This window comes from Melanerpes formicivorus, unplaced genomic scaffold (genome assembly GCF_026170545.1).
Source record: "Melanerpes formicivorus ecotype bairdi unplaced genomic scaffold, bMelFor1.0.p_v2 SCAF_2, whole genome shotgun sequence".
Lineage (NCBI taxonomy): Eukaryota > Metazoa > Chordata > Aves > Piciformes > Picidae > Melanerpes > Melanerpes formicivorus.
The window spans coordinates 18,777,918-18,798,488 of NW_027142354.1; the positions used below are offsets into that span (position 1 = coordinate 18,777,918).

General features: G+C 37.9%; 1 protein-coding gene across 10 annotated transcripts in view; it reads right to left on the minus strand.

Moving 5' to 3' along the window:
• Positions 1–4,605: 4,605 nt before the first annotated feature.
• The window catches only part of STXBP5 (syntaxin binding protein 5), a 109,054-nt gene continuing 93,088 nt past the window's right edge, over positions 4,606–20,571 (minus strand). For all 10 annotated transcript variants that reach the window (XM_068152316.1, XM_068152384.1, XM_068152370.1 and 7 more), the window contains 6 exons: positions 18,694–18,933; positions 16,413–16,782; positions 14,054–14,219; positions 13,134–13,245; positions 10,868–11,088; positions 4,606–10,164 (listed from right to left, as the gene is read on the minus strand). In XM_068152316.1, coding sequence (XP_068008417.1) covers positions 10,123–10,164; positions 10,868–11,088; positions 13,134–13,245; positions 14,054–14,219; positions 16,413–16,782; positions 18,694–18,933 — 1,151 coding nt within the window. In that variant the 3' untranslated portion in view covers positions 4,606–10,122. The remainder of the gene's footprint in view (positions 10,165–10,867; positions 11,089–13,133; positions 13,246–14,053; positions 14,220–16,412; positions 16,783–18,693; positions 18,934–20,571) is intronic.

The following is a 20,571-nucleotide window of genomic DNA, read 5'->3' on the forward strand; positions in this document are numbered from 1 at the left end:
AAATATCAGTTATTCTTTCCATCAGTCTGAGGAAGGAGTATGGCAAACAGCCATGATTCACATCAGTTTTACCTTTTCCCCTGGGTTAAGTTGCAAGGAGCAGGGTTTTCAGGTTTGAAATTGACTCTCCAGGATGCGGTACATGGCCAACACCTCTCATTGTTTATATTTTGGAAGACCATGTGTATTCTTTGCTTGAAGCTCTCTGTATTAAAGCCCTTGGTAAACTATACCTCCATTTTAGACTAACAGCCGTTCACATTCCCAGTACTGAAAGACAATGAGAGAGTGAAAGGCCTCAGAGGCAATGCTCCCCAGTTCCACCATGGTGAGTCCCAAGGCACTGCACTCTGACCTACAGAGTGCACAGTGAGCTTTTTGGTAGTTCTTTAGGGTGTGATCTGAAATATATTAAAGTAGTTGTTATCAGGGCCTCCTAGGCAGCAACGTTTAGCTATTTCTAAGTTCTCCTTCACCTAGAGGAAGTTTGCATTGGTGGCTAGAGCACACAAGCTACTTGCCAAAATTTGCCATGCAGCATGACTTGACTACTAGAAAGGAAGCTGCTGTTTCCAGAAGAAACCTAACAAGAGCATGTGTTTGCATGTTGAAGTCAAACCAGCTCCTGGCCTTTTACAACCGAAGGAAAGCTCTGGAGCTTCCATGGATCCTGTCTGGCAACAAACCACATTTAAAACTACATAAAAGAAAGTTTTCTAAAGGGGGTCAACTGAATAATAGAATAAAACAATTCATTTATGTTTTCCCAGGTGCTTCACACATTTATTCATTCCATACACCCCCCACACACACACACCCCTAAGAGATACTGGAAACTAAAGCCCATTCAGAAACTGCTGGGCCTAAATGCAAAATGGGAAGTAGCAGCCTTCTAACTTCACAGCTAGATTTGACTCTGAGTTTGAGCATATTTGGGAAAACCTGATACAATGACCTTGATTAGTCCTTTTTTCACAGAATTCAGTTAATGCTTTCATAGATTTTTTTTTTTCTTCTTTAAACATCACCTCCTTCCTTATATATAAAAGTTTCAATATACCTCCTGAGTAACTGGCATGTGTGTACCCATCTAAAGACAGTAACTGTAATGAAAAGAAGCCTGGTGAGGGCCTACTCCTCTGTGCTGTGTGCTTCAAGATCTTAGAAACACCATGGTCAGGTGACATGTTGACATTAAGGTAAATAGTACTTACTGAGATGGTGCTAAGAGACTTGCAGGCACCTAAGAGAATTAAGAGATACCTGCTTGAAATTATTTTCTGTTCATTCCCACACAGAAAACTGCATTCCACATTACTCTTCCCAGGAGTCTTATAACACATGAGTCAGATAAAATTTCTCATTATGTCTAATTAAGCAGAGGAGTTGGTGAACTTACTGAAACATAAGCATAGTCTGACATTCTGATTGTAAAGCCCTTTATGTGATCAATTCTGAAGCCCCTGTGCACACTGTGACTGCAGCAGGACGCAGAAATGCTGTTATCTGCTTCAAAACTCATCCATCTTCCCATTTTTCTCTTGTGATTTGTGGCAGTCCTTCATCACCCCTGAGTAGTTTTGTAGTCAAACACCTTTCTGAGTGTTTGAGGCTACAGGAATGCCCTCCAGGTCTCAGCCAGCTGGTGGGTACAACTCCCTTTCCTTCTGAGCAGCCTGTGCACAAGCCTCAGCCCAGATGGTCTCCTGTGGCTGAAAAACACAAAAACTGCTACAGCAACTGAGCAAAACTCTGCTACTATAATGAATTAAATATGCAAACCCCTAAACCCTTACTAAGGGAAGCAATGTGAAAAATGAGCCAGCAAAATGAGAAACCAGTGAGAAACTGGTGTTTGCTAGCAATCCACTTGAGCATGTTTCTCAGTGCAGGACAGAGAGAAAACATTCTATTTTTCTTTAGGCCAGACTGAGATGCCTCCAGAAAGGCTGCTACCTTTTTTCTTGAAACAACCAGCATTGTTTGTCCGACTGACCCACGGCCCAGCCTAAGTGCACTAAGGCAGAAGAGAGCAGGTGAGATCAGGGCTAGCATACTACTGAACATCCATAGACCAGTGGGCAACAAGGAGATAGTTTGGTGACCAAGCCTGGATGAAAAGACTGCCTCTGAAAGATAGGATGTAAGCCTGGTCATTGCATCTGTACTCTGAACTTCTGGAGGATGACATGGTATAATGCTAATGGGCCATTGTACATCTGTAGGTCTTCAATTAATTTAGCTTACAGTACCTTGGGACAGGATCTGTCCTAATGCATGATGTGCAAATGGACTGTGTTTTACATACATCTCATCAAATCCTGGCTTTCACTAAAGCAAAGTTCTTCACTTTGCAACCTCCCTTTGACCATCCTACCTTCTTGCTGCAATCTGCAGTCCCCATAGGGAAGGAACTTTTCTTGCTGTGCTACTGCTGATGGCACATTACCAGAACCAGTGACTGGCTGGAGGTAGATACAAATACCTGCTACTTAATTGGATTGAAGATTAACCAAGTTTTAATTCTAATGCCATCATACAATTTACAAACTCCATCTGCTAAAGAGCTTTAAGTTCAGAATATGTAACTATCAGATAGTAGAGGAAAAAAACCCAAACCAACCAAATCCAAACAAAATAACCTGGAAGGCAGGAGAGGTCTGGAACTAGCAGACTTTTCCCAGAGATGAAACTGCATACTCACTCATACATCAGTCACATACTAAATCAACAGGCGTGGGAATATTTAAGTGTTTGACATCACATGATTCCAAACATTTGACAGAGATGCAGTTATTTCACTTCTCAGAATTACTCTCCCAGCATCTACCCAGATTCAGAGCATGTTTACAAAGGCAACTGAGCCTCAACCAAAGACAGCAATAGCATTTGCTGTGCTGTACATATGGCAAAGAATCATAGAATCAACCAGGTTGGAAAAGACCTCAAAGATCATAAAGTCCAACCTATGACCTAACACCGCACAACAACTAAACCATGGCTTCAAGTACCACAGCCAATCCTTTTTTTAATTCCTCCAGGGACAGGGACTCCACCACCTCCCTGGGCAGCCCATCCCAATGGCCAATTACTCTCTCTGTGAAGAACTTTCTCCTCACCTTGAGCCTAAACTTCCCCTGGCACAGCTTGAGACTGTGTCCTCTTGTTCTAGTGCTGGTTGGCTGGGACAAGAGATCAGGCCCCACCTGGCTACAACCTTCTTTCAGGTAGTTGTAGAGAGCAGTAAGGTCTCCCCTGAGCCTCTTCTTCTCCAGGCTAAATAATCCCAACTCCCTCAGCCTCTCCTCATAGCACTGTGCTTGAGACCTCTCCCCACCCTTGTTGCCCTTCTCTGGACAGGTTCAAGAGTCTCATGCCCTTCTTAAATTGAGGAGCCCGGAACTGGGTAACTGGACACAGTACTCAATGTGTGGCCTAACCAGTGCTGAGTAGAGGGGCTCCTTGGGAATGTTTCAGGAGCAAGATGATAGAGTTGCTTTGGCCAAATGCATAAACATGTCTGACTGAGGAGACTCAGAATAGGATTTGAGACACCACTGATTTTTTTTTTCTGTTTGTTTGGATACAAGCCTGGTGGAAACTTTTGGCAAGCCAAGCTGACATTGTCAAATCTGGCTGCTCCAAGCAGCCTGATGTGACAGAGTTGTCCCATCTCCAGCTGAAACTGGACTGAGAATACCAGCTCCTGGAGCACAAAAGAAAAAAAGATCAGCTTCAGTTCTTCTCTCTGTGCACCACAGATTAATGAACACTGTCAAAATGCAGACATGAAAGTCATTTTACAGACTCAAAGCATTTTTAACTTTTCTGATAGCTTAAAAAGATAACAGGACTCCATATCATCACCTTCAAGCTGTGTGTTTCTGAATGCTTTCAGAACTGCTTGGAACATCAGATAGAATAGAATTAACCAGGGTGGAAAAGACCTTTGAGATCATCAACTCCAACCTATCACCCAACACCATCCAATCAACTAAACCATGGCAACAAGCATCCCATCCAGTCTCTTCCTAAACACCTCCAGCGATGGTAACTCCACCACCTCCCTGGGGCAGCCCCTTCCAATGGCCAATTACTCTTTCTGTGAAGAACTTCTTCCTAACATCCAGCCTAAACCTCCCCTGGTGCAGATTTAGAGTGTGTCCTCCTGTTCTGGTGCTGATTGCCTGGGAGAAGAGACCAACCCCCACCTGGCTACAACCTCCCTTCAGGTAGTTGTAGAGAGCAATAAGGTCTCCTCTGAGCCTCCTCTTCTCCAGGCTAAGCAACCCCAGCTCCCTCAGCCTCTCCTGATAGGGCCTGTGTTCCAAACCCCTCACCAGCTTTGTTGCCCTTCTCTGTACACATTCCAGCAAGTTAACATCTTTCCTAAACTGAGGGGCCTAGGAAAGATGAACCACTTCTCCTCTCATGCTCTTAGGAGTTAGCTGGTGTCAGCCTGACTGTTAGTGCTCCAAGCACACACCACCCTGCATGTTATGAAGTGCACCTTGCAAAAAGTTAAGCCTCTTTTGGCAAGGAATGTGTATTCCAGCCAGCAGGAAGAGAACTGGTTAGGAAGAAAAGGAGTAAGCTCCACTCATATCAGGAGAGATTTGAATAGTTTATTTTGCCCAATCAAGAGCCCTTCAGCATAATGACACATTCATATACACATATATGAACTTTTTTTTTTTCTGAAACATTAATGTATAATACATTTTAAATTTAAAATACCAGCTGCACAGGTATTTTTATTTACAAAAATATTTCATACTTAGTTTTTTATGATGACATAGTTCAGTTTACATGTAAATAAAATAACTCTATGCAATCTAACATAGTTGTGTTTGTAACAGTACAGTTTGCAGTTCATATGAAACTATATTTGTAGACAGATGGATTTGCAACCCTACCTAAAAATGCATATTCCAGTAATCACCCTCAGAAGAGCTAGTGGGGCTCAGCAAGACTTAACTGAAGAATAATTTGCAATGAACAAGAAGAAAAAAAGAAACACACATGTACACACTAAGATATACATAAACAAGAACTGCTACACATCAAGCATGCTTACCCACAAATGGGCAATGTTAGGAAAATTTACTGGCTTTTCAAACTTTTTGTTTTTATTTCCCCCCCATGATGCTGGTACAATGAAACAGTAGCATAACTAGAGAGCAGCATGTTTTCCTAGTTCTAACCACTACAGATAGTAGATCTCAGGTCTAAAATAACACAGTACTGCTTATTTACAATTCTGTTTTAAAAGGGAATATTTAAAACATGTTCCCACCCCTCTCCCGTTGCATCACCTATTACTGAACAGTAGTGGTAATCCACATACAACTCCTTACATGTTTTCAACTGAAACAGTTTAACTTAGTTATTTGCACAGTAATACGTAACATAGGAACTTAAATATCAGTGTCAAAGTAACTTGCAGTTGCATGACTTAAACGTTTCTAGGCAATTGGCAAGAAAAAAATAAAAGGAATACTTATTGTATCTTGGATTGTTCTGTTTCTGCCTGTTTCTGCCTTTTTTTTTTTTTTAATGAATGGCTACACCTTTAAGCCTGAACTTCATATAAAGTGTACAAGAACGCAGAAATACAGTACACTTATCTGGCTTGAAGCAGTAATGAACTAGATGATACACAGTACATTTTTGTAACATGCATAATAAGAAGAAATGGGCCCAGCTTAACTTAGCTTTTCAATGAAAACTGAAACCAAATTTAGCTGATTCACCTATACAGCACATCTCTTTTCCTGTTTTACTTTTTCTGTCTACAAAGTATATGAAGATTTTGTGGTAGCAGCAAAGCTATCAACATCCACTCAAAAAGATTCACAGAAATTACATGGGAAATTGGCTAGAATAAGAAGAGGGTCAACCAACAAGTTACCCAACAACTTGGAGAGGGAGGAAAGGCACTGAACCCCTTCTCCCTGCAGTGAACTTCGGCTGCTATCTATGCTGGCTGGGGTATGTTAAACTCTGATGAGAAAGAGGGCACTTCAGCCACAGGCTGTAAGTTTTCCAACATATTTGGTATACAAAAAGTAACCTGATTTTACATGTAAAGAGCTGATGTATAATCAAGATTTGTACATTACTCAAAGAAAATACTTACTGGACAAGCCTCATTTCAGTGCTGGGGAATTTTAACGTCGGAGGAATAATACTGAAAGTCTCTCACAGAAAACTAGTCAGCTACTGAGAAAACTTTTACATCAGGCTAGTCTTCTGAATGTACTCTCTTTCCCATACTCCCTCCATACTTAGGGAATTAAGATTGTTCAAAATGGGAGGTAAAAATAAGTATGATTAATTTCTGCAAAGCAAAATGGGCTATTTATTTTCATTGCTTAGTAATTGTACCATCTCCATATGAGATATGAATGTATTCATAAGCTTAAAACAACTTCTTCTATGGATAATTTACATACTTTAAGTACTTTGACTTAAAAAATTGAACACAAGTCTTTTTAAAATAAAGGTAGAAGTGTACATATAAAAATTATTTAAAACTAAAAGTATACTCTTAAGCAGTATGTATAAATATAACATATTTTATTGTATTATCTAGTAACAAATCTGAAAGTGTTGCAGTAATTTATAAACTGAAAGCTGACACAGGATATGTGCCTTTCATTAGATTCTATATTGTATATACTTGTATATACAGCTTTTGCTAAGAAAACACACATTCTAAATGATAGTCACATACTGGCAAATGTGCCAGAAAGTAATCTGTTCTAAAGTCTTTATTGAACATGTGTGTTTATATACAAACAATGAACCTGAACTGCACAAATGCAGAAACAAAATTAAGCGATAAAATTCCATGACTGAATTAAAGTGCAGGAAAAATTCAAGTTTAAAAGTTCAGGTAAGATCAGTGCCATTAAGCAAAAAAAAACCAAAACCACCCCAAAACACGCCCCTTCCCACCCCCCAAACCCAACCAACCAACAACAAAAAGACCCCAAACAACAAAATGCAACCAAAACAAACCCTTGGAATTACCATGGAGAAGAAAAGGGAAACAAAAAGGCAAAAAGGAAATGAACTTGCTTCCAAATACTCTCTTTTGGATGTAGCTTTCCAAATTAACTTGCCATGCAAGTATCATCTCAGGCAAAAATCTTTGCATAAAGACAGACAAGGAACACAACTATATACTACTGTATTTCATAACTGACCATTTGCTGAAGAACAAATAACCGGAGATGCCTGTGGTGTAACACTTTCAGACTTATTTGGAATACACACATTTACACATATTGACATTCAAAAGTTACAATTTGGCAGGACTAAAAGTGAAGAAAAGCTTCTTCAGTTTACAGTTCCTAATGAGACACACTACATATAAACAGACAGGTAGCAGCAGTTTCTTACACTTCCATCAAGAAGAATGAAAAAGTTTTATGGTTTTCCAGACACTGAAAAAAAATGTCACACAACTAAAACCCTGGCAAAACCCTCAAAACAAGAAGGGGTACTTCTCCCCCCAGATTTCAATATACATTGCTGTACAAAAGGTGCACCAATAGCAAAATATGATGGAACAATGTGTGCATGATCAACTTCCTTCCAGACAGAAGGAAAAAGGAACATTTTAGACTGAAGTTGTACATAGCCCCTTTTATTGACCAAAACCCATTTGTGTATTCATCTCATGAGCAATCACTCAATTAGTTTTCAAATATAGAAGCATGTTCTGAACATATGCAAGAGAAAAAAGGATTCTACTGTGACAAATTCTGCAATACCAAATAAACCACTACTCTTCTTGAACTGGCAGATGGTCTCTCATTGCCTCTTACTTTTTTGCTTGCTGGTGGTTGTCAAATGTTTCTTGAGAAAGTTAAGTTTGTTTTGCTTTCAAAGCAAGGTCATCTTCCATTGAACTGATACGGTTTTCTGAAGAGTACTTTTACCATCCTCTCCCCTAGAACCTGACCAGACTCATTTTCCAGGATTCTCTTGCTCTGAAACACAGTCTAATCTTCACCAGGTCAAATGTTAAACCAGTCAACTCAAATGCAAGAGAATGAAGGTGACAAGTGTCAGCTAGGGTGTTTTACTTTTGGAAATGGACAGTTGTTTACCTTGTTTTCTCCAATCTGGATTTTTATTGCCATAGTGATGATTTAAATATGCATTAATTACACTTAAAATAAACCATGTAGAGAGCAAAAGCTGTGTGGTGAGTAGCTGTACATTGCCTCAGTAGGTACAAGACAGAACCATTAAGAAATCATAATGACGCTTGTTCAAATTGTCCTGCTCTTTGAGTGGCGGACACGTCTGGCAACAGACTTCACTTGTACTTTGTAGTTAAATGACACTATGCTTATAATCAGAAAATGTTTCAATTTGTGCTGTAAAGACCAAATATATTTGCATTTCATGTGAAAAAAACCAAACCACCAAAACATTGATCATGAACCATTGGTAACTTCAGTATTTGGCATCCTGTAAGTGTTTTGTAAGGTTGCCTTATTTGCATCACTTTACAACACAAGAATAACCACGGTTTTGCTTTGGGAACATTCAGAAAGTGTGGTGAAAAAAAAAACCCAAACATGCTTGGAAAAGCAAACTCAAATGACTAATTTCAGACAATGCAGAGCTGCCAGCTCCTAAGTGCTCCCTTTCATAAAACAAATCCAGTCAGTAACTGTTCTTGCTCTAAGAAAAAGAGTATAAATTAACTTTTGAAATGCAAAGATTTATTTAAGGAATTATCTTTTTAAAAGGGCACTGATAATTTCCACTGTTACAGCTCTAGTGCAGCTGCTCAGCTATACTGTTTACCTTACCCAAACTGAGCATTATTTCACTAATTAGTTCACAAAGTGAACACTTCCCAGTGCCCATGTTGAAAACACTGCTTTAGAGACTAAATCCAAACTTCAGGCCAATTGCCTTTAGTGCTGGGTGGGGCTGAGAGAAGTACTTGTAAAATAGCTCTACTAGCAGGATTCAGAAATTTGCTAAAGACTATATTGATAACTACTAAATATTAGATGCTTGCCATTATTCATGCATCAGCACCTCCACAGAGTGTAAAACGGTTTGAAAACCTGAGGCCAAGATCAGTCCTTTACTATGAAATCAGATAAAGGGGCATCTCAAAATTAAGTTTTGAGGAAAACTGTCTCAGCTATTTTAATTAACAGCTGCAGATACATTCTGTTAAACATTTATAGAAGTCACAGCATGAATGGAACTCACAGCCAATACTAAATGTTATATAAATTGAACCAGTAACTGGCTTTGGCAAAAAATATTTAACTCAACAGAAGTTGAAGTACTGTTACCACAATGAAAGTGTTACCACTTTTCACATTGCACAGCTATGACACGAATGAAAACTCCCAGCTTGACACATTCCAGTCATATTATTCACTTGACTTTAATGCAAAAATTGTATATTCTTGGTTTGCACTTCACTGAATATGAATACAGGAATCCTAGATCAGGGGTCCAAGAAAAGACTATGCACAGGTCAACTATGTATACAATTTTCAACAAGATATCTTGCAAGCTTCCAAGCTCTTCTGATGAAAGAAGTGACAGTAGACTTCAACTCTTCAACAATAATGGTAAATATAGTGAGTCCTAGAGAAGGTAAGTGTAAGTCAGCTACCATCCAGCAAGACAAACATCTTTATTCCAGCTCTTGGACTCCTGATTTATTGCCTCTCCTCACAGGAGGGTATAACACTGGCAGCAATTACAATAGCAGAAAAACTTTTGGCATATGAAATATTAACACAAGATTGACCCTGCATTGCCCCTGTCCATCTCACACCACATTTTTCCTTTACCCTTTTTCCCACATATTCTAGTTTACCTGCTGTTACCACTGTCAGCTAACCAACAGCTACAAAAACACTCAAGTTTGGTTTTTCTGTGTGTTTTTTCTTTTAAATATAAAGCTCCTCAGTTAAAGCCACGACTGAGGTAAAAGTGTGTGATTTGTGCTAGGAAACAACAGTATTCAATGGTGAATACTCCTTTAAATTTCAGTGGTCCTGCCAAAATTAATGAAAAGTATTTTTTCCATCAGGACAAAATTAAAACAGATGTAATTGATGAGCAGCATCAGAATTGGTACCACTTCTTGTCTTTGTACTTCAGCATCATCTGAAAAAATAAAACAAAATACAAACCCCAAGTTTTAATTACTGTTTATGTAATGTACATATACAAACAAATCATATGCCTACAAACCTGTGCAAGAGAGACTTTAGTGAAGCTTCTCAAACCCACAACTGCACTGCTGAACAGCTGGGTTTAGCATGATCAATTTTCTAATGGTATTATCACTGATGATCATCTCTCCTCAGATGTATTAAAAAAAGGACACATTTGGGAGAATGAAAAGGTTGCACAGGAGCTTAGGGGTTGGAAAGATGTGCAAGAACATGGAAGAAAACAGCCATCCAATGTTGATACTGAGGGGGGACAAAAAAAAAATAACTTGGACCTGTGGGGTTGGCATAGAATAATTGGGTCTTTAACAACCACAGGAATTCCACAGAGTATTACTCATCTAGTTCAGTAACAAATTCTTTAAGAAATGGGAACTGTGCTGCACTTTTGGAAGTCTATATGCCACTCAGGCAGAAGGTAGGTACTCGACCAACGTGCCACAAGACAAGGCTGTTCACATGAATACTTTAGAAGTAATGATTGATAGAGAAAAGGGAAGTGTCCTTTAATCAGTAATACTGCATTCCATTTAACAACCTCCAATATGTCTTTGCAGAAGTCAGTTACTTGTAAAACCTACATTTATTTTATAATGAATCAGTTTAATGTTCATTTTCACATATAACAGACTCACCTCATGAGCATGTTTAGAGAAAGAGTCAGCACTGTAAAGCATAGCTGCAGTTTTTTCTTCCAGTTCTCCTAGTTTTTGTCCTCTTTCATCTAGGGCCAACCGGGCTCGTGCTAGCTCACCAACTACACCGGATGCTGCTCCTTTGACACCTTCAATACCCCCAGGACCAGGAATATGCTGAGCAAGACTCCTTGATGCCTTCCCAGATGCTGATTCCCCAACTGGAGTAATTTGCAGAGCAGCAAGAACAGAATAGTAACAGATTAATAAAGAGATGCCATTTTTTGCATGGACACCAAACACCCAATCACAGATGTGACTATGTGCAATAGTAACTAATTTCCAGGCAGATTATAGAATAGAATAAACCAGGGTGGAAGAGACCTTGGAGATCACCGAGTCCAACCTATCATCAATAAGTTTATAACCTTTTCATAGCTCAAGTGTGAACCTAAAACTCTCAGAGCTAGCCATGAAGAGAATTGTACTGGTGAAGCCATTTTCAAGATTACAGCTTGCTTCATGGGGGGAAGGGTTTTGGGAGCTCAGCAGACAAAGCAGGAGGATTTTGAAAATACAAACTGCAGCCATTTCTGGCATTGTTTTGCTGGTGTAGCCAGCCAGTATGATTTCAGCAGCAGAATATTCCTTTGGTGGAAGTTGTTTTAGATCCAGATAGCTGAAGATTAGGTGTCTAGCTGTCACTATTGTAAACATCTTGTAAAAGTAATGTAACCTAAACTATGAAAAGGCAGCACAGTTGTAAGAACAAATCAGCTCAACCTAAAGCAAACATCCGTGCACGGTCAGCTGAACACCTCTCTAGACTTCAGTGACTGCACTGACTACATTTCCCTTGCTCATAAGGGAACGTCAGCCTCCTAGCTCAGTCTAGACATATAATAGATGTCCATCTCATGCTGAGTTGTATGCTCCACAAAAATTTGAGTGAAGGCCAAAACATTTTTGGATGTTGAAGTCAAACCAAGCAATCTTTTAACTTTTGATATAAACACTGAAACTGTTGCGAGTATTTTCTTCCACCTCTAGGAAAAATGCTATTAACCTTTTTAACCATGTCTGCTGCAGTAGTTCAAGATTTACTGATTTGATTTTATGCTTCTAGGAAGAATAATTTCGATTTTAATTAACAAAAACATCTCTGTGAATTCTCAAGAATGAAAAAGAGAAATGGTATACATTTTCAGATGTCTTGAATTGTCATTGAACTTGCTTTCAGGCTACAATTAGGCTTTTTCCCCTGAATATTTTCCTTCTGCCGAACTGATGGTGGAAACTAGAAATTATGTGCAGAGATGCTTCCAGAGGTACAAAAGCACTTTTTTGCCATGAAGAGGCAGTTTTTCCCTGCCCCAGTCATAATAATTGAATATATAATTTATGCACATGAGTTTCTCTAATAGCTATATAAGTAATAATTTTAAAGGTTACTCAAGTATTCTATCGATAGAATTTTTAAGGCAGTAAGTGACCTCTACATATTTGATGTTCAATACATACAGGGACAAATGGTAAACACTACTATTTTTATTGGATCAATCAAAAGAACCAATAGAAAGAAAGGAATGCCAGGGAGCCTTGTCTGGTTTAACAGCTATGCTTCATGTTATAAATGAAATCGTGCTTACAAATAATCCTGCACAATAGGGCTTTTCATCTAGGAGTAAGTGTAAGTTACTTTCCTTGATTATATTAAAATGTGATATGCCACCACAGTAAAAATGGCATAATCAAAACACAATGCAAAATGATAAAGCAATAAGAACTTCACCAAATGTGAATTCCACTCTCCCATGAACAGAGAACTGAATTGAACTACATACAGTTCTGTCCATTTCTCTCTTTAAGGCATCTTTGCGCAAGTCATATGATGAAGCAGCAGCTAGCAAGTGAACTGAAGCAGAATGAGTTTTAATTGTCTCACTATCCAGAGTAGTGTTCTCCAGAACCAGCCCCTTCCAGTTAACAGCATTAAGAAAATAATGGTCAGAACTATGCACTTGACAAAAATGAATAAAAATCATAGCAGTTGTTCCATTTCTTCTTTTATAATCCACTCCTGAACAATTAAGGCAAAGGAGCCTGATCTTGTTTGTAAGGTGTAGAACACAAAAGCTACAAAAGAATAGTTCCCATTCCCTTCTTTTCATTTTGCAGCTGTAATGTTCTATTAACACAGGTAATACATTTCCAAAGGATCACTTGGGTAGCAATTCTAGAAAAATAACAAATGCTGAAAACTTACAGAGTTCTTCTCTGTCAAGTGATTGTGCCCCACCTCCAAACAGTCCTTTAAAGAACCCCCTGTTTGGTGCTTCCGGTGTTTCTACAGGAGTGAAGAGCTCACCTAACATTTCCTTTGCAATCAAGAGACAACAAGGCATACATTATTTCATACACAAATTAATGGAATATTCTTTCATTTTGAGGATGTCTTTTGTGGATTGGAATTTCAAAATGAATATGCTTTAACAGACATCTGCCTACGTAAGGCAACTCATGAAACAAAAGCATATTACAAGAATCTTTACAAATTTTCTGGTTTTATAGTTGCAAGCTTACAGTTCATGAAATTCAGTAGCAAAGAAATAGGTTCAAGTGAAGCTGTATTTACCCCTCAACAACTTGGGCAACACTCCTGATTTTGTTCTGTTGAAACTATACCTAAAAATATTCATACTCATATCCATGCATGGTACCACAGTAGAACTTACAGCCTGCATCTCTACTATTTCAGTATTCTATAAACCTTTCAAGCTGAAGCATGACTGAGAATCTTTTCAAGATGTTAATACCCTCAACACATAATAACTTCCAAGTATCCTGGGTTAGCATTCCCTAATTATGTCAGCATTCACCTATTTCAGCACTGACTGAACACAGAAGTTTCAGTAACTGCACCTTAAATTTCATAGGAATTTTTCTACGGATCAAAAATAACAAATGAAGAAAGAAATGGATTCAAATGCAACAGGATGGATGTAAGAGTAAAATTAAAACAGTAAAAGCAATTCATCCTGAATCTGATGCTATAGTGAGAAAAATCAAAGCATGAAAGCTAAAGTGCTCAGCCTTATGATAAATTTGATTACTACAAGCATCATGGATCTAGACCCAAGAGCCTCAGAGCATATATAAGAAAAGAGTAATCAAATAATAAGTCACCTGAAGATTTTCACACGTTTCTTGACTGTAAGTGAGCCTCTGTATTTCAGTTGGTGAGACAAGATAGAGTGCTTGTCCATTATTGGTGAAGCAGAATGTTCTGGCTATCCGCATATTGGTCAGCGGCAGATAATATACATCCAGCAATGGCCTTAAACTTGGCAAACTTCAAAAGAACAACAACAAAAGACATTAAATACAGTCTGATTGTCTACTATTGATTAAATAGCTCATTTTTAAACAGCAATGCATTAAGTTTCTTTTAATAACCTGCCTAAGTACCACAAACAGGCTATCATTTAATGCAATTACAATATCTCAAAACATAAATATTAGATTTTTAAGGTAGGCACCTCAGATTTGAAATGCAAGCATCTGCATCACAGATACATTTAAAAGCACAATTTAAGTGATACTTTGAGCATATAAATCACAGATTTGATTAGCACATGATTCTGTAAATATTAATGAAGTTTTTTTGCAAGAGTGTCTACCAAAAATTTAGAATTAAGTATCCAGCCTCTTCTCTCAGGATGAAGAGCTTCTCCTTGACTAAATATGCAAGTCTGAAAGATCTCTCCTCAAGAACACTGAAATATGCAGGGGTAAGCTTTCAAAGGAAAGCAGAACCCAGTAGTTTCAACCTTATGAATTACGTCCACCTTTTTTAGCTGACCACATATTTCAAGAGGAAGATCTATTACAGCAGAGTTTGCTTACCTTCTGTTTTCTGATTGTGCACATATAAACTACAGTGCTTACTGCATCAAGCTACCAAAGAACAGATGCAGCACACTCAAACTGTAACAATGCTCTTGCTACAAAATATTTGTCTCCCTCAAAGCAATAATGAATGCAAGAAGAGACAGAACACCTGAAGGCTTGATAAACTGAACCCCAAACAAACCATTGTCTCAAGAACACCCTCTGAAATTTTCACAAAACCCCTAATTTACATAAGATGTTAGCTTCAAACATACACACAATATGTTAAGCAGCTTCTGCTGCAGAAGCCATCTGTGCAATATTGTTTCTAAAGCCTGAAAAAGCAGTAAAGGTGTAAAGTGAAGCCAAAAGCAATGAAAAAGGAAGATGCAGATTTCTAAATGTTAAACTTCCATTTTATACATTGTGGACTATCTCCTAGCAGGAGGCTTTGCGAGAAGAGGAGGGAGAACTGATAACGTAACTTTGGAGGCAAGTTGTACAGGTGAAAAATAAAAAGTGCATCATGAAGAATGACACTTCTACTGTGCACACAACTAACATGAATACTCTTATGAATGACTTAGTAACAGAGAAATGCTCTGCTGATGGAAGCATAAAACATCCTTCCAGCTTTAAGACAAAACAGAAACATTAGAACAGATAGGACAAGCATGACATCCATTATATCATTTTCATAGTAACAAATAAATCTGTAACAAAATCATAAATCCCATATAGATGTATACCAGAAGACAAGAACTGGGCATCTTGGGTACAATAACAATGCTTTGACAGAAACAGCCCATTAAGGCCACTTCCCAGCAGCAATTCATGCTTATGAGATGGAGTTACTCCTTAGGAGTTCATCCGTAGGAGTTCAACTTCCCTTTACAACATAAAAATTCAATATTTACAATTTAGCACCTACCTCTGTGCAAAGTTAATTAGAAAATAAAATTAATTCTGAGGAAATAAGAATTTCCTGAACATTATTATTAAGTTCAGTTCTTAGCATTAACCATGACTAAAGTGTAGATGCAAGGGTATAGGTATATACACACTTAGGTTCATGATAAAGTAGCATTTGGAGTTACTTAATAGAATGGACATATTAAAATTACCTAAGTGACATGTAAGTACTTTTTACACATTTAAACTTACAACTGAAACTCTTTACTACAACTGCTAGCAATTGATTTTGCCTTTATAGCCTGGGTTTAAGGCCTGTAAGACGTGACAAACCACACAAAATGGTGATCTTGAGGATGCTACAAACAACTCGGGGGTGGGGGGGAAAAGGGGGGACAGTTTGTGGTCAAGTACCAGCTGAAAGTCTGACTCAAGGCAGTTTTATCCATTAGGGCGTAAATTCACCTTTTAAACAAACTTTATCAACTTACAGACCTATATCACACATTTGGGACTACTTGTTGAATCAGGAGTAGGTTGAGCTAAACTGGTAGACTTTTAGTGTATTAAAGGCATAAAGTAGTAAGAATGAATAACCAAATCTTGCCAGTTCCAAGTGTTAGACATTCATCAACACTGAGTGAAAGTAACTGAAAGAGAAATTGATGTCCTTACAGGGACTTTTTACCTAACAAGACTACCACTTCTTTCTATATTTAAGTTACTGTCAAACAGGTCTTACCTAAAAGTCATAATATGTCCATTGGCACAGAAACATGCAAGGCAGATACTATTACTCAATGACACTATGTCTCCACGAAGAACAAAAGAAGTCTCTGTTATGTTTTGCTTATAAATACAGTTCTGGGATGGCAATGAGATAACTTTTGCTTGCTTTTCTGAGCATATCACTGCGTACTGGTTTTCACTGATTTCCTGAGAAGAAGAGGGAGACACTGAGACAGGTCTTCGCTTTTTCGACTTATCTTTTTCATCTTTATCTTCAGGAACATTGTGTTCCCTCCAGGGCTCATGTGCTGGTGGAACCAAAGATCCTGTAGTATCCAGAAAAGCCATTCTCAAGATAGCCCCTTTAAGCCTTAGGATGGTTCCTAGGAAAAAGAAGTTAAACATATTTCTAAAATAGTTCTGGTAAATTCTTTCAAGCTACCCAATTGCTTTAGGAAGCTACCACAATGAAAAGAAAGCAAGAACTTAGGCTTGTCTCTGTAGCACGACAAATGCACTAAAACATCTGGACATTTACCTAAGAGTCAGCAAAGCACACGCAGGAGCACAAATGTTCAGAGAAATGCTACACCAGTTCAAGTATTAAGTACATGCATAGTCTGCTATTAAATTGAACAAAAACTCTGAATTTTCATAAGATGAGTCAAACTGGAATGCACATTCGTAGCCAAGGTCACTGTCACAAATGTATCTTCTTTAAATCTTTCCTGAGCATAGCACCTTGAATACTGTGTTTAGTTTTGGGTCCCTCAGTACAAGAAGGACATTGAGTTGCTGAAACAAGTCCAGAGTAGGTCAACAAAGCTGGTGAGGAGTCTGGAGAACAAGCCTTAGGAAGAACAGCTGAGGAAACTGGGATTTAGCCTGGAGAAAAGGCAAGACCTCATTGCTCTCTACAATTGCCTATAAGGAAGCTGTAGTGAGGTGGGGATTGGTCTCTTTTGCCTAATATCAAGTGAGAGGATGACAGGAAATGGCCTCAAGTTGCACCAGGAAAGGTTTAGAATGGTTATTAGGAAAAAATTTCTTTACTGAAAGAGTGGTCAAGCATTGGAATACATTGCCCAGGGAGGTGGTGGAGCCACCATCCCTGGAGGTGTTCAAATAAACGTGTAGACATGGCACTTAAGGATGTACTTCAATAGCCATGGTGGTGTTAGGTCAATGATTGGACTTGATCTCAGAGGTCCTTTCCAACCAAAACAATTCTAGGATTCTGTGATAGTGTGCTTAATATCAACAATCATTGTTATTAGTCAAATGTGAACATTTATTTTTTCTTCAATAAAGTAACATGAGGGCTACATTTTTTTTCCTTCTCTGCAGTTCCTGTTTGAATCTACTATAGAATAAAAAGAAAGAGGGAATGTTTTTCCTTCCTACTATTCTGTATGTCAGATCTTAAAGTAACACTATTTTGCTTTACTTGTAACTGGAAAAATATGAGCATTTGCTAAGTATAGAACAAAAATAAACACTCATGAATGGCAGTACCTTTTTAAGGCTTATGCTGCAGATCCAGTGATTAAACACTGTCTAGCCTGCAGCCTTGCCTTTAAATATTACCAAATGTCAATATTGCTGTCCATATCATACTTGATAGGCACAAATCACATATATGGTCTAGAGGTCACAGTATTCCAAATCACTATTTCAATCAAACAGCATTTGTGTAAGCTGGGTGGAGCAGAGCAGCATGTTCTGCATGAGACAATGGTAGCAGAAAAGTTAGACCTATGTCTAACAGCACAGTCAGCAAACCATTCATATATAATTACAACAAAATCACTTGCTGTGTAGCAGAAAAAAAAACAAGATACATGAAGCTTTCACAGCAACCCAAAGGAATAGTTTTATGACTAATATTTAAAACTAGTTGCTTATTATACAACTCTTGTCTTCCCTTTTCATGACTCAGGAAACTTAAGTTTCTTACCTCACGACTGAGAAAGTAAATGCATTGCTTCTTTCATCTCTGTTTAATAATTGCCAGGCACTACATTAAGGCTAGCAAACATGGGTTTCTCATCAAGTATACATAAAAGTGGTATTTTTGTATTATACGAGATCATATTTTCAACTTTGCAACTTTAAAACCCTAGTAATGAAGTAAACAATCAGGATTATTAACCTTGGTAGCTGCTAGATCAATGGACTATGTATCAATTTTTCATTCCCAATTGGGAAAAAGTTTCTTAAAAAAACCCCAAAAAACAGAGAACACCAACAATACTTTATTTCAGTATGCTTTAGCTTGCCTGCTTTATACATACCACTAGGAGAAACAATTACTGGCTGAAGAAGTCTTTGCTCTCCTCCTGGGGGTAAATTCAGTACAATGACGAGCACTGTACCCAGCGTGGTTCCAACCCACAGGCATGGGGAAGGCGACGTATCAGTCTTTCTCGTGAAAGTCTCACAGAAATGAAGAGCTGAAATTGCCTCTCGTGACTCTTTGTCAATGCTAGTTACACTAGAACTCCGGGACCGACTGAAAGAGTTGTCTTTGACATCTGAAAACAAGTCATTATTGATTAAAAAGAGTGGAAAAATGCATGGATTAAGAGAACTCAGATTTTTTTTTTTTCTCCTCCTTTCTATTTAATGCATAGATACTAATTACCATTCTATTGATTATTACTCCCACATTCTTCATTAGTCACATTTCCTTCTGGCCCAGTTTTCAACACCGTATCCTGAACAAAGTGCCCAACTTACTTTTTTACAGAGGTTGTTGGTATTAGGCCATTGTCATAAGCAATTTGAATTCATGTTTCCATCTTCTTTGGACAGAGACTAACAGTGATCATCAAACAAAACTCATCTTTAAAGAAAGACTTACAAACTGCTCTGCCAATTAATTCATTGATCGGATTAAAGAAGAAATACTGGCTTCTATGGAACACAGTTTAACAATCTTACAAACATGCAACTATTTCACTTTAAGAACTACAGTGACATCCAGACAGTATGGTAATGCATGACCTGTAACAACTCACAATGTTATCCCACTTTATGAGACTGTATGTGGGAGGTCTAACAGCATAGCTGCTTGCTATCTACATCCAGACTATGCCTTGGTACTGGAATGCAAAGGTGAAGATTTTGCTTCTGAATACTGTAGTGCAGTGCCAGAAATGGCACTAAAACTGACCAGGACATCTTGCTCACTGCTTCACAAATAAAGTACTCATAACAAAGAATGAACAAAAACTCAAACCAGTAAAAATGCTGCTGCATGCTAACTGTGTGCTGTTGGTATGTGTGGTGATACTTAACACATCAGCATCTCTGAATTTATCTGTGCATTCACAAATTAGTATTTCACTTGAAGTTATCCTAGCAGAAGTTTAGCACGTGATAATCCTTACCAGCAAAAGTTCAACAGAAATTATATCATTACTTAAAAAATAAATATTGTTTTGCATCTTTGAGTATAGATGCAATTGGGACCTTTACAACAGAATTAAGAGCTACAGAGCACATACTTCCTAAAAGCATCATGGTGCTAACTGACAAAATATTGCAAAAAACTTCTAAAAAGAACATCTAACATGCATTTGAAAAGCATACAAGATTATAATAGACTAAACACAGACAACTACTCAAACAGTCTTCTCAGTCAATACTTGTCTCATTCTAATAGAGACAGAAAAATTATTGTTCTGATGAATTTTAATTAAGTCAAATGTAAAACCTGGATTATAGGAAGAAACTAAAGGCAACCACTCAGATGCTGACATCCTAAATCTTCACATTAAAAACCCCATACAGACAGATCTAGAGTAAAACAATGAAAATAATTGTTTGGTTTTATAATTCTAATGACCACAACCTCTTAAGATGCTTGTTTCTTCAGGCTTGAATATTTACAAACTTAATGTTTTTACAACTCTAACATGGATTAATCAGTCTGAATATGCATATGTTAACTGCAATAAAACTATGTGTGTTCATGGAGTTGCATCTGGTTGACTTAAAGAATGTGTACAAATTCCAGAAGCACCAGAATAGACAGTGGGAAAAAAAATCCCATAAAAGTTAACTTGCTAGACAATACAAGCATTGTAGAGTGGACAAATCATTCAGAAGAGAAGTGAAGGTAAAGATTTTAAATGCTTAAGTCAAGAAGAATTTATGGTTTAAAGGAT